A 13428-nucleotide genomic window follows, 5' to 3' on the forward strand; every position below is an offset into this window, starting at 1 on the left:
CATATGTGCCTCCCACTTGTTAAGGAACCAAAAGTAATGGGACAGAATAATAATCATAAATCAAACTGTCACTTTTTAATACTTGGTTGCAAATCCTTTGCAGTCAATTAAAGCCTGAAGTCTGGAACGCATAGACATCACCAGACGCTGGGTTTCATCCCTGGTGATGCTCTGCCAGGCCTCTACTGCAACTGTCTTCAGTTCCTGCTTGTTCTTGGGGCATTTTCCCTTCAGTTTTGTCTTCAGCAAGTGAAATGCATGCTCAATCGGATTCAGGTCCGGTGATTGACTTGGCCATAGCATAACATTCCACTTCTTTCCCTTAAAAAACTCTTTGGTTGCTTTTGCAGTATGCTTTGGGTCATTGTCCATCTGCACTGTGAAGCGCCGTCCAATGAGTTCTGAAGCATTTGGCTGAATATGAGCAGATAATATTGCCCGAAACACTTCAGAATTCATCCTGCTGCTTTTGTCAGCAGTCACAACATCAATAAATACAAGAGAAGCAGTTCCATTGGCAGCCATACATTCCCACGCCATGACACTACTACCACCACCATGCTTCACTGATGAGGTGGTATGCTTAGGATCATGAGCAGTTCCTTTCCTTCTCCATACTCTTCTCTTCCCATCACTCTGGTACAAGTTGATCTTGGTCTCATCTGTCCATAGGATGTTGTTCCAGAACTGTGAAGGCTTTTTTAGATGTCGTTTGGCAAACTCTAAACTGGCCTTCCTGTTTTTGAGGCTCACCAATAGTTTACATCTTGTGGTGAACCCTCTGTATTCACTCTGGTGAAGTCTTGTCTTGATTGTTGACTTTGACACACATACACCTACCTCCTGGAGAGTGTTCTTCATCTGGCCAACTGTTATGAAGGGTATTTTCTTCACCAGGGAAATAATTCTTCGGTCATCCACCACAGTTGTTTTCCGTGGTCTTCCGGGTCTCTTGGTGTTGGTGAGCTCACCGGTGCGTTCCTTCTTTTTAAGAATGTTCCAAACAGTTGTTTTGGCCACGCCTAATGTTTTTGCTATCTCTCTGATGGGTTTGTTGTGTTTTTTCAGCCTAATAATGACTTGCTTCACTGATAGTGACAGCTCTTTGGATCTCATCTTGAGAGTTGACAGCAACAGATTCCAAATGCAAACAGCACACTTGAAATGAACTCTGGACCTTTTATCTGCTCATTGCAATTGGGATAATGAGGGAATAACACACACCTGGCCATGGAACAGCTGAGAAGCCAATTGTCCCATTACTTTTGGTCCCTTAACAAGTGGGAGGCACATATGCAAACTGTTGTAATTCCTGCACCGTTCACCTGATTTGGATGTAAATACCCTCAAATTAAAGCTGACAGTCTGCAGTTAAAGCACATCTTGTTTGTTTAATTTCAAATCCATTGTGGTGGTGTATAGAGCCAAAAATGTTACAATTGTGTCGCTGTCCCAATATTTATGGACCTGACTGTATATCCTCTTGCTGTAAATATCCTTCTGCCCTTCAGCTTTCTATTTGGCTGGATGAAAGTGGCTCTGCTCTGTACTCTTAAAGGTGCTTATATATCTTCAGGAGGCAAACCCTTCTCCTGGTGGCAAGCTAGGAGCCTGGGCTATCTAGCTGCATGGCAGAAGCTGCTCCTCAGCTACTCTCTGGCTAAGGTGCACACTTGGCTTCTCAACACTCAACTCCCTCTCCCTGAACAGGACCTGACTATATATACTATGGGTTCCCTAGCTCCCTCTACTGCCTAGGAGGAGGAACTACACCCCTAACAGGCCTGGTACACAGGAGATAACATACCGTATTTTTCGCCATATAAGACACACTTTTTCCCCCCCAAAAGTGGGGGAAAAATAGCAGTGCGTCTTATGGGGCGAATGCTGCTGATTTTGCCGCATTTTCAATGATACACCCGCCGCGATGCCGTGCGGCGGGTGTATCAGCTGTGAGGGAGGAGGGGCTGGGGGCCGGCATCTGCATTTATAATGACAGCGGGGCCCGTGCAGTGACTGTATTCTACTACACGGGCCCCGCTCACTGTATAATCGTATCTGTATTCTGTAATAGTTAATTGTGTATATAATGTAATCGCATAATCAGCGCTACTTACAACTACAAGCGCTCGGTAGGTAGCAGAGAGGAGGGAGGAGGCAGGCCGGGAGGACGGGCGGGCGGCGCGTCACTCACTATGTCACGCGCCTGTGCGCCCACTTTATGAATGAAGCAGGCGGCGTGGGCGCATGACGTAGTGACTCACGCTGCCAGCAACCGTCCTCCCGGCCTGCCTCCTCCCTCCTCTCTGCTACCTACCGAGCGCTTGTAGTTATAAGTAGCGCTGATTATGCGATTACATTATATACACAATTAACTATTACAGAATACAGATACGATTATACAGTGAGCGGGGCCCGTGTAGTAGAATACAGTCACTGCACGGGCCCCGCTGTCATTATAAAAGCAGATGCGACCCCCACCCCTTGTATTGAGGGTCATTCACTACAGGGACACTGTTATGGAGGGGATCTGTGGATGACACATAGCATAAGATGCTATATATGTGTCATCCACAGATCCCCCCCATAACTGTGTCATACACAGATCCCCATAACAGTGCCATCCAGAGACCCCAATAAGAGCCACCCACAGATCCCCCATAAGTGTCACCCACAGATCCCCCATAAGTGTCACCCACAGATCCCCCATAACAGTGCGTCACCCACAGATCCCCCATAACAGTGCGTCACCCACAGATCCCCCATAACAGTTCGCCATCCACAGATCCCCCATAACAGTGTGCCATCCACAGACCACAATTAGTTCAAAACCCACCAAAAGCACACCTATTGGTTCAAAATATTTTTTTTCTTATTTTCCTCCTCAAAAACCTAGGTGCGTCTTATGGGCCGGTGCGTCTTATAGGGCGAAAAATACGGTAAATAACATGACAATATACATTAATATGCAATATAAAATACAATGACCATGTTCCACAGGAGGAGGAGAACAACGTGACCCAATTGACCCTTGAGTAGTGCCCACATTTACATAGTGGGACACTACATTAGGAACATACAAGTTTTAATCACTTTTTATGCAACTTTTTGCTGGACAAGGCAACAAAAAAATGACAAATCGTTAATTTTTACTTACAATGTTCACCATATGGGATGAATATTTTGATATTTTTATAGTGTGGACATTTTCAGATGCGGCAATAATAATTTATATTTTTTCAATTATTTGTTTTTATATGTAAAATTAGGAAAAGGATTGGTTTTATTTTTTATATTTTTTCCTTTAATTTAATTTAAATTTTTTACTGTAATTTTTTGTGCCCTCAGGGACTTGAACATGTGATCTTCTGATCATCTATACTGTAGTCTGCAATAATTTTGCAGTCTATGGGATCATTACAGCCTTCCTATTAGAAAGGTTGTCCGCTTTTTTTTTATTGACCCTTCCTCAGGATAGGTCATCAATATCAGATTGACAGGGGGCCAACTCCTGGCACCCCGCTGGTCAGCTGTTTGAAGACACCGCAGAGCTTGGACAAGCGCTGCCTTCTTTTTACTGTCTACTGTACCTACAGTACTCATTGCTGCACTGAACACCTCTTCCATCCTATTCACTTCAATGGGAAGGCTCCTTCCTATTCACGTGGACCTCATTGACTTCTACGTGAGAGTTTTCTAGGCATGCTTTATGACCTGTGAGGTTATTGTACAAGGAAAGAATAGACAAGCTTTTACAAACACTTATTGTGAATGATGGATCTATACACAGAGGTGATATAATTACAGGCAGGAATAGAATGACAGATAAGCAGGTAACTGCAGTTAAGTGATCTGTACAGACCAAGATTTGCTGCCTATTATTAGGCTTAGTGGCCAGTGTGAAAACTGCAGGATTTTATGTTTTTTGTTTAAATATAGATATTGCCATGTACAATTAAAAATAATATCATCATAAATTCTTAAAAAATGTATTAAACACAAAAACATGATTGAAACAATAGGTCATTTTCTGATGACACATGCTACAGAAAAGAAGACAACAGTTCACAAACTAAAGAAATGGTTGCCATAGGGGTCAGCACTGCTTTTTCCACTAACTTCACACATGACCTCATGGCTTTTACATGTCTAGACACTAGTATTGACTGTAAGCTGAAACAGCCAAGGGAACCATGTCTGAGAAATTCTTTGCATAGCAACTAAAATTTGATGCTTAAAAATATAATACTGACTCCTGTGACAGAGTTCAGTTATTGATGACTGGAAGACATTTGAACTTCCCTGACTATGCATGGTATGATTCTGCTTCCAAGATAAGTACTAAACAGTGTCTAGTTCTGGCACACCAGTAGGTGACCATCTTGAAGAGTATCCAATGACATGGACACCGAAGCGCAAAAGGGTTGGCTCATCATAGAGTCCATGCCATGGATCCCAACACCTATGGCAAACAGCTGATTTTGCCGAAAAAGATCCAGAAATTCATATTGAGCTTTCTTTGATATCATGATGTTTGCTATATTGTAGATTACACAGTTGGCAATGTCATATTGTTCATGTTCAGTTTAAAGGGTCCTTTAATGCGGGCTGACTTTTTGCATGAAATGAGCTTAATTATCGATATAGCTTGTCAATTTAGCCAAACTAACATGGAAGAATGATTGGCACTGTATGTGCACAAACAATGATCGATGCAATCATTTGGGCACGTACACTTCCATTACTGTCGGCAGCACATCCCTATTTATACAGGACAATGTTCAGTTGAAAAATAAGGATTTTTCATGCCACATAAAGAGCATTTAAAAAGTACATAAAGAGAGTTTGTTTGCTTGTTGGGTGATTGGTGGCATGTTTACGCAGATCAGTGATCGGGTGAATTAAAGGGGTTGTGCAGCCAGTAATAGTGATGATCTATCCTCAGGATTGGTCATCAATATCTGATCAGTGGGGGGTCCGACTCCCAGCACCCCGCTGATCAGCTTTTTGAAGAGGAGGCAGCACTCCTATTAGCCCTACTTCCAGTTTTAAATTACACTGCCCATCCTCTTGGGAGTCTCGGTGGCGCAGTGTAATAAGTGCTTGTTCCATTTACTTGAACAGGAAGAGCACTTGTAATTATACTATGCTGCTGCTGCAAGCAAGACGACACACAGTGTAGTCTTGAAGAGGAAGCAGCACTTATACCAGTGCCACCTCCTCTTCAAATAGCTGATTGGCGATGGTGCTGGGAGTTGGACCCCCATCAATCAGATATTGATGAACTACCTTAAGGATAAGTCATTAGCATTACTGGCTGCACAACCCCTTTAATGTTTACATGAAAGTTGTAATGTTGTAAGTGTGTATATAGCGGTAGCTGTCAGTCACCGATAGTTAGGCACCCAGTTACATGAGGCATGGTAGACACTGGCTGCAGTGCCAACATGACTCGCGTCAAACTAGATGTTCACTTGTGGAGACTTGAGAACTGCAGTGGCCCAGGGGGAGTGAAGGAACTGTAACCCAGTGGTGGGGATCAGGTAAATATGATTCCGTCTGCAGGTCTGGCCACACTGGGGGATCTGTCCAAAAGGCCCCCAGGGTTGAACAACCCTTTTAAGTTTAATGGCCTATTAGTAATACAGGTGAATCAGTAGTACATGTGAATAAAACTCTGCCTTCATAAACTAATTAGAATTCTCAATTTTGAGAGCCAGAGGGATGCACTTGTCAGCTCACTAAAGGTCAAAATTTTTATTGCCCATTGAGAGGGCCCATTGAGACAGAGATTGTTAGCTTAGTTTGGAGGCATAAAATACAATTGTCTCTGGTGAGATATATTACCTCATTCTGTATATTCAACTGTACTATTGATTTATACAAAGTTGTGTGGTCAAAGTTATTTATCATTTAAACTTATGTTCACATGATGTTTATGACTTTTGTTCAGGAAAGATCATAGTGCATACACCAAACGCAGCCGTAGGTAATTTACTTGACAGATGCCAAAACAGTGTCCTGCTTGCAATCCACAATATACCAGTATACCTTTTTTAATTGTATAGAAAAGCTTAGTCTGTGACCTTCTCACTGGTTCACTGGTTGTTTTTATTGGATCACTTTTGGTAGGCACTACCTAAAATAGTAACTAATTCCTAAATATTTTACTGGGGGGAGAATGTTTCTTTTTTTTTTTTTTTTTTCCTTCTCTCTTTTTGGGGGGGGGGGGGGGGGAAGAGCAGCTGGGGAAGGAGGGTGGGTAATATGCAAAGTTATGTTTGTATGCAGGCGGTTTTATAATACATTAAGTGACATGCTGTTTTATAATGTAATACAATTAAGTGATTGTTGAAGTGCATAGACTTTGAAAAAACAATAAAGATTAAGAAAAAAGAAAAAAAAAGCAGCACTCACCTGCATCCAGCAATCAAGAAACCCGGACACAGCCTGGACTCTGCTGTTACAACTTGCAAGAAGAAAAAAGATGAAAATTCCAGCTTCTAAAATGTAAACATCTATTCTAAGCGGTAAAATTTCCATATACAGGAAGGACGGTGCATGATCTACGCGTTTCGGACCTAACAATTACGGTCCTTACTCATGAGTCATTGTTAGGCCAGAAACGCGTAGACCATGTACCATTCTTCCTGTGTATGGAAATTTTACCGCTTGGAATAAAAGTTTACATTTCAGAAGCTGGACTTTTCATCTTTTTTCTTGCAAGTTCTACCCACTATGTATCAGCGACACCCCACAATGCCTGCCAACACACCAAGAATGTGCTGTTCTCTTGCTGCCTAATATACCGTATGTGCCTTTTAATAAGATAATGTTATGCTTCTCCTGTCAGTGTACCTTTTTTAACTGTATAGAAAACTTTAGTCAGCTACTGGAGAATTTATTTGTAGACTGAATTTTGCAAAGAGACTTTTTTTTTGTGATACATTTTCAAATTCCTTTTCACAGCTTTTACTTCTTTAGAACAAAAGAAGCGAACTAGTAATGGAGAATGTTGTCTGTTATCACCTCCACCACCACCAATATTCCCACCACCACCATTCTTCAGAGAACGCAGAAGCACAGTAAGTACTTAGACCAGTGTACTTAGACCAGTGTAAACTCGAATGAAGTCATTAATCCCAACAAATGGGCACACAATGCATTTAGCTGGGACTGGAAGGGCTAGGCTTTAACACACGTGTGTGTGTTTGTGATTTTTTTAGTTGCTGTTAAAGGAGTATTCCCATCTGGATATTTATGGCATATCCACAGGATATGCTATGAGTGTCTGATAAGTGCTGGTCCCATCTCTGGGACCCGCTCCTGTCTGCAGAATGTGGTCCCATCTTGCATTGCCAGGTACAGAGAGGTGGAGGTGCGTGATGGCTCTCTACATTCACTTCTGTGTGACACGAGTAAACTGTTCATTCCTGGTGGCGCAAAACGAGACCCTGTTCTCTAGATAAAAGTTGTTGTTTTCTTTTTTTGCTCTGCTTTATTAATTTTATTTTACCAAAGCCCAGTTTAGAGCCTGATGTGGTTAAAAAATATAAAACCTTTCCAAAATCAATTTTTGGAGATCTGACCTTGTATTCTGAAAATGACATATAGGGGAAATGTATGCTGTAAATATGGCCATATACACAAACTAAATCATAGATACATATACGTACTCCCACTTCAAGTTTTGTATAATCGAAGAAACCTCTTACCTTCTCTATCTTTGTACAAAATTACATTTGCAGTTACAAAATCGAGCCAATTTAATGCCAAAAAACTTTCAAATTTAGTGGTTAAACTGGCATGGTTGTGTCAACAAACTTTGCATAAATCAATAGTACAAGCAAAGAGAAGAAACTTTGTTATATATATGAGAGAAAAATGAAGATTTCTGCACTTAGTAGCCACTTCTTACCCCATTCCCCAGCTTCCTGTAGTGATGATTCTCTCTCAATTCACTGCATCTGCAAGAGAGACAAATTGGATTTTTAGCTTCACTGAGAGATCAGGTTACAGATGCTACCATAGAAATCTGTGGATAGGGGAGGAGGGCGAGTAGCTGCAGAGTGAGAAACACAGAAATGTACACATACAAAGGCTGCTGACTTTAATACATTTTCTATCTCACCCCAGTGCTGGATTCACAGCAACACTGCTCATTACTGCTGTATAAATTCCTCAATTCCATGCTGCTGTTGCTTCTGGGGGTATGTTACAGAGAGACAGGGGAGCAGGGTTTCCTCTTCTCTGTGTGTGCTGTGCATGGGAGACATCATAGCAGCTAGTCACCACCCACTTTGGAGCTGAGCTTAGGGACAACAGACAATTAGAGGAAGAGCCTGCAGAGGAAAACACTCATATATGCCCACAATAGCTTATTCTGATAAATAATATGAATCAACATGGCATGCTTTAATGCAGCATAGAAGAAATAAGAAACTTGTTTTGAAATCTTTATATGATGATAATGTATCACCAGTAAAATGACTTTAAATGTAATTGTTTATAACTGAAATGATTTAGAGAGTAACTAAAAATGTAAGTTATCGCAAATGGTGTGTGATTTACCCCTAATGGTTCAGACTAGCTCACCAGGGTATCAGGGAACCCTCCAGTGGGCCCAGCCTTTAGATTTTGCAGAATACAAACCCATAGGAAGCTGACTTTAGAGCCAATCAGACTCCACTCTTTTTATTACAGTTGATTCTAAAATAATGCAATAGACCTTATTAACAATATGCTCTGTGGGGGCAATGATAACAGCAAGGTCTAAGGAACAAATAAGTTGACATTCGCATCTTCTGTATAGGTAAATGGTGGGTCCTCAGAATCATTTCCTCTTGCTTGCACAAGGAAATCCAGTCTGATGCTGCTTGATGAGATATTTTACAGTGAAGTATTTGTTACACACATACAATGTAGAATGAATAGCAAATATACAGTACATATCAGTAATAGAAAAAATTATAAAAGGGTTACAGTGCATCAGTGAAGAAGAAAAATCAATTATCCTACTCCAATGAGCGGTTCATGGAATCTGTGATTCTTCATATGGTAGGTTTTCTGTTCTGCCCTTGAAAATAATTACTCATGTGAAACCTGCCACTGAAAGCTTGGTTCAATCTAGCAAATAGAACCAAGTGAATTGCATTAGCTGTATGTGCAGCCTTTATTGATCATTATACAGGCTATTTTTCCAGAAGAACATTCCAGAAGAATGAAACCTCTCTCCAGGGTTCATTGGGTTGTACCTTTTAGCTTCATTGTTTACTGTAGCCTTGTGCAATTAGCCTTGTGCAGTCATGACAAAACATACATATGTGAAATCATATGTCAGTGACAGTCACAAGATGTTGCGAGTTTCATAGGTTGTGATATGAAGCTATACACAAGTTCACCAAGCGGCTTAAAGGGGCGGTCCAAGATAATTAAAATCCAAGATAACCCCTACAATGTCTTAGAATTTTAAAAAGTACTGACACCTTACTTCTGTGACCTCCTGCAGTACTCCTATTAGTTTTCAAACAGCCAAGCTCTGCTTCCTCTTCAAAATTACCTGCCATCATCTCGCTTATAGAGACAGCAAAGTGGGATTACAACTGCTCGTGCCATTCACTGAATGCCCCACCAGTGCAAGCAAGACAATTAAAACTACAAAATTATGACATAGATCACAGAAAATGATATAAACTGTACAGTATATATATATATATATATATATATATATATATATATATATATATATAGATTGAAAATAGGAACACATTTCAAGAACTTCAGGTTAGGGTCCTGGACTCATATTACAAAACTTTTTATGCTTTGCTTATAATTTCTGGAAAACTGATGTTTATCATGAACCTACAGAAGAAGCAAGGCAAATTGTGGCAGATTTACTAAGACAGTGTAAACTTAGACCAGACAAATATGTACCAAATTGTTCCCAGTGGCTCACACTGTATGATAAATTTGGTGCATTTTAGACACTGATCTAACCTTATAACACCATTGGTAAACTTTCTTTGTGTCAAAATGTTGAGGCACATTGGTGCATCTTAAACCGTGCTGCTTTTCTTCAAAGCTATACTCCCTTGTCTATCAAAGCACAAAAGTATCTAAAGCACTCAAGGAGTGTGGTGCATGACATGTGCACCAGAATTCAGTCTCAATCTGAGACATAATTCTGGGGCACTTCAGTTAGGAAATCTGCCCTGTTGTCTCTGGTAGATAAATTTTGGAAAGGCATTCAAATCACTCCTCATCACCAGTCTGGCTAACTAGACACGTAAAGTTATAGCACAGACACATCCTTAGATTTTAGAGCCATTTAGTTCATTTCACACAGAACTGTTTCTGCTTGTTAATGATAGTTAGTCATCCTCAGTGCAAATATGGAAATGGTTGCACTGTAGAGAAGGGCTAGAGGTAAAACCAGACAGTATCATCAGGAGGAAGTGATGTTCTGACTGTTTACTATTGGAAAGAGGATGTTTATCTGTGCTAAATTTCACAGATTTATGGTGATAATCTTAAAACATATTATTTTTTGTGTTTTGTTAAAGATATATGACCTGGAGTACACAAACTCACCTCTGAATCCTACAATACCTTTATGTGTTCCAGGCCCACCTGGGCCAGAAGGACCTCCAGGAGCTCAGGTTTGTATATGAGGGGGACTTAAAACATAATACAAATAAAACATTTCTTAAATGGGTATTCCAGTTATACCAAGTTATCCCCTATCCACAGGATAGGGGACAACTATTAGACCAGTGGGGGCAGACCACATGGGACCCCCACCGATCAGGAGAACGGGGGCCTTATAATGGGTGCGCATGCGCACGGCCACTCAATTTATCTCTATTGGACAGTTGGAAATAGCTGAGCTCTGTAAGGGCCCCCATTCTCATGATCTGTATTGGTTCCAGGGGTCAGAATCCCAACAATCTAATGGTTATTCCCTATCCTGTGGATAGGGGATAACGTGATATAACCAGCTAATCAACAAACACACAGAATAAGAGACATTGGAAGGTTTCGTTTCATAACTAAAATAATTAGAACTTTTTTTCATACACAAAACAATTAAGATTCTTTTCTTTTTAAGATTTAAAGGGCATCTGTCAGCAGATTTGTACCTATGAAACTGGCTGACCTGTTGTATGTGAGCTTGGCAGCTGAAGGCGCCTGTGTTGGTCCCATGTTCATATGTGCCCACATTGCTGAGAAAAATGTTGTTTTAATATATGCAAATAACCCTCTAGGAGCAACAGGGGCGTTACCGTTACACCTAGATGCTCTGCTCTCTCTGCAACTGCTGCGCCGTCTGGACTTTGATTGACAGGGCGAGGCATGATGACTTTTCACTGTCTGACTCAGTGAATCAAAGTGTAGAGGTTGCGCCAGTTGCAGAAAGAGTGGAGCCTCTAGGTGTAATAGTAACGCCCCCATTGCTCCTAGAGGCTCATTTGCATATATTAAAACCTAATTTCGCTCAGCAATTTGTATCTGTGAAACTGACTGACTTGTTACATGTGCACTTGGCAGCTGAAGGCATGAATGTTGGTCCTATGTTTGTATGTGCCCGCATTGCTGAGAAAAATGAGGTTTTAATATATGCAAATGAGCCTCTAGGAGCAGCGGGGGGCGTTGTCATTACATCTAGCTCTCTGCAACTGCTGCGCCCTCTGCACTGTGATTGACAGGGCCAGACAGTGAAAACATCATAATGTCTGAATCTAACTGCAGAGGGCGCAGCAGTTGCAGGGAGATCTGAGCCTCTAGATGTAATGGCAATGCCTCCCGCTGCTCCTAGAGGCTCATTTGCATATATTAAAACATAATTTTTCTCAGCAATGCGGGCACATATGAACATGAGACCAACACAGATGCCATGAATGCACATGGAACAGGTCAGCCAGTTTCAAAGGTACAAATCTGCTGACAGATGCCCTGTAATCACATTACTCTTTATATTTTTTACTCATTCTTTATCATGTCTTCATTGATTTCATAGTACCCTTTAGTTTACCTGTCCATGGTGCTGAATTTCTTAAGATATCAGTAAATCAAGCAACAGTGTTACTTACCTCTCTCCATTCAAAGGAGTTGAATTGAAGACAAGTCACTCAACTGCTATGATATAAAAAGTTTTCCTGGTTTGCATATGGCGCTGTGAAGCTGTTGGTGTACTGAAGCTAGTCCATTCCATCATGCCATCAGAGTTTGCGCATATGAGTATAGGCATGTGAGTGGAGGGAGCAACAGAAAAAGCGGCTGCGTTTATTACTATAGAGAAATAAATCTGAAGACCTAAATAGTTCCATTATCTTGCTAATTTAACTTGTGTGTAATGTTAATCTTCCAAATAAGATTATGATTGAACGGTAAGAGATAAGAATGTGATAGAGTTTACTTCTACAGAAAGGATTCATCCTTTTTATTTCTCGTCTGAATTCTTCAAGCTAACACCTCAAAGTAGTGTACAGAACCTTCATATACAAATGATGTAAGACATTTATTTCTTATTTCTATCACTAGGGGCCTCCAGGTTTTCCAGGGACAGCTGGACCAAAAGGAGAAAAAGTATGTTGCTGTGTGCCTTTTCTTATGACAGCTATTTACAGCTCCATTGAATTATGCAGTGGTTTTATTTATTGATGCTCTATGGCCTCTTTAATCCAAGTGCCAAACTACAGTCTTTTAAGCATGGTAAAAATGTCTGTGTTCTGATAATGCAGGCAGTTCTTTCATTCCCAATACCCAATTAAGACTGTCTCCATGTAGGTGATGTATTCTGACTTGTAGTTAGGTTTTACTTTTTTAAAATATTAAATACATCAAAATGAGTTGATTGGAGAACAGCTCCAGTATGTTAGGTTAGTGTTCCCTGAGTTATGGTTGCATGGTAGCTCTCAAGCTGGTGCAGATCTAAACATTGGTGTGCCCTAGTGGCACCAGGTATATCACATTCATATCACTAGCAGTGATAGGGGAAGAGCTGTATGTAACTTGGTCATACGCTTAAAGGGGTTGTCCCAGGAATAATAATTTACAGTTTTGAAACCAGCACCTTGATCTGAATATGTTTGTAATTGCATGGAATTAAAATGTATTATAGCAACTTACGAGTTATTCAGTGAAACCTATCTGTATAGCGCCACCTGCTGTTCGCTCTTTTTCTAATTTCTCTGTCCTGCTCACTGAGATGGAAGCACATACTCAATTCCATCCTTCAACTGCCACCAGCTGCAATAGACAGGACTTGCCTCCTGAGCAAGGACACACACCTAAGCTGCCAGCTTGAAATAAGTCTAGCAGAATAATTAAAGCAATGAATTTGGAGATCTCTGGATCCATGTGAGGTACAGGGCTGGTTCTAGCTTTGTTAGAAAAAGATAGCCATGTACTAGATGATGGGATAACCCC

General features: G+C 40.8%; 1 protein-coding gene across 1 annotated transcript in view; it reads left to right on the plus strand.

Moving 5' to 3' along the window:
- COLQ (collagen like tail subunit of asymmetric acetylcholinesterase) overlaps positions 1 to 13428 on the plus strand; it is a 116787-nt gene that overhangs the window by 36792 nt on the left and 66567 nt on the right. The window contains exons 2-4 of the mRNA XM_040433564.1: positions 6970 to 7085; positions 10563 to 10658; positions 12541 to 12585. Coding sequence (XP_040289498.1) covers positions 6970 to 7085; positions 10563 to 10658; positions 12541 to 12585 — 257 coding nt within the window. The remainder of the gene's footprint in view (positions 1 to 6969; positions 7086 to 10562; positions 10659 to 12540; positions 12586 to 13428) is intronic.

The sequence above is a fragment of the Bufo bufo genome, chromosome 5 (genome assembly GCF_905171765.1).
Source record: "Bufo bufo chromosome 5, aBufBuf1.1, whole genome shotgun sequence".
NCBI classification, from domain to species: domain Eukaryota; kingdom Metazoa; phylum Chordata; class Amphibia; order Anura; family Bufonidae; genus Bufo; species Bufo bufo.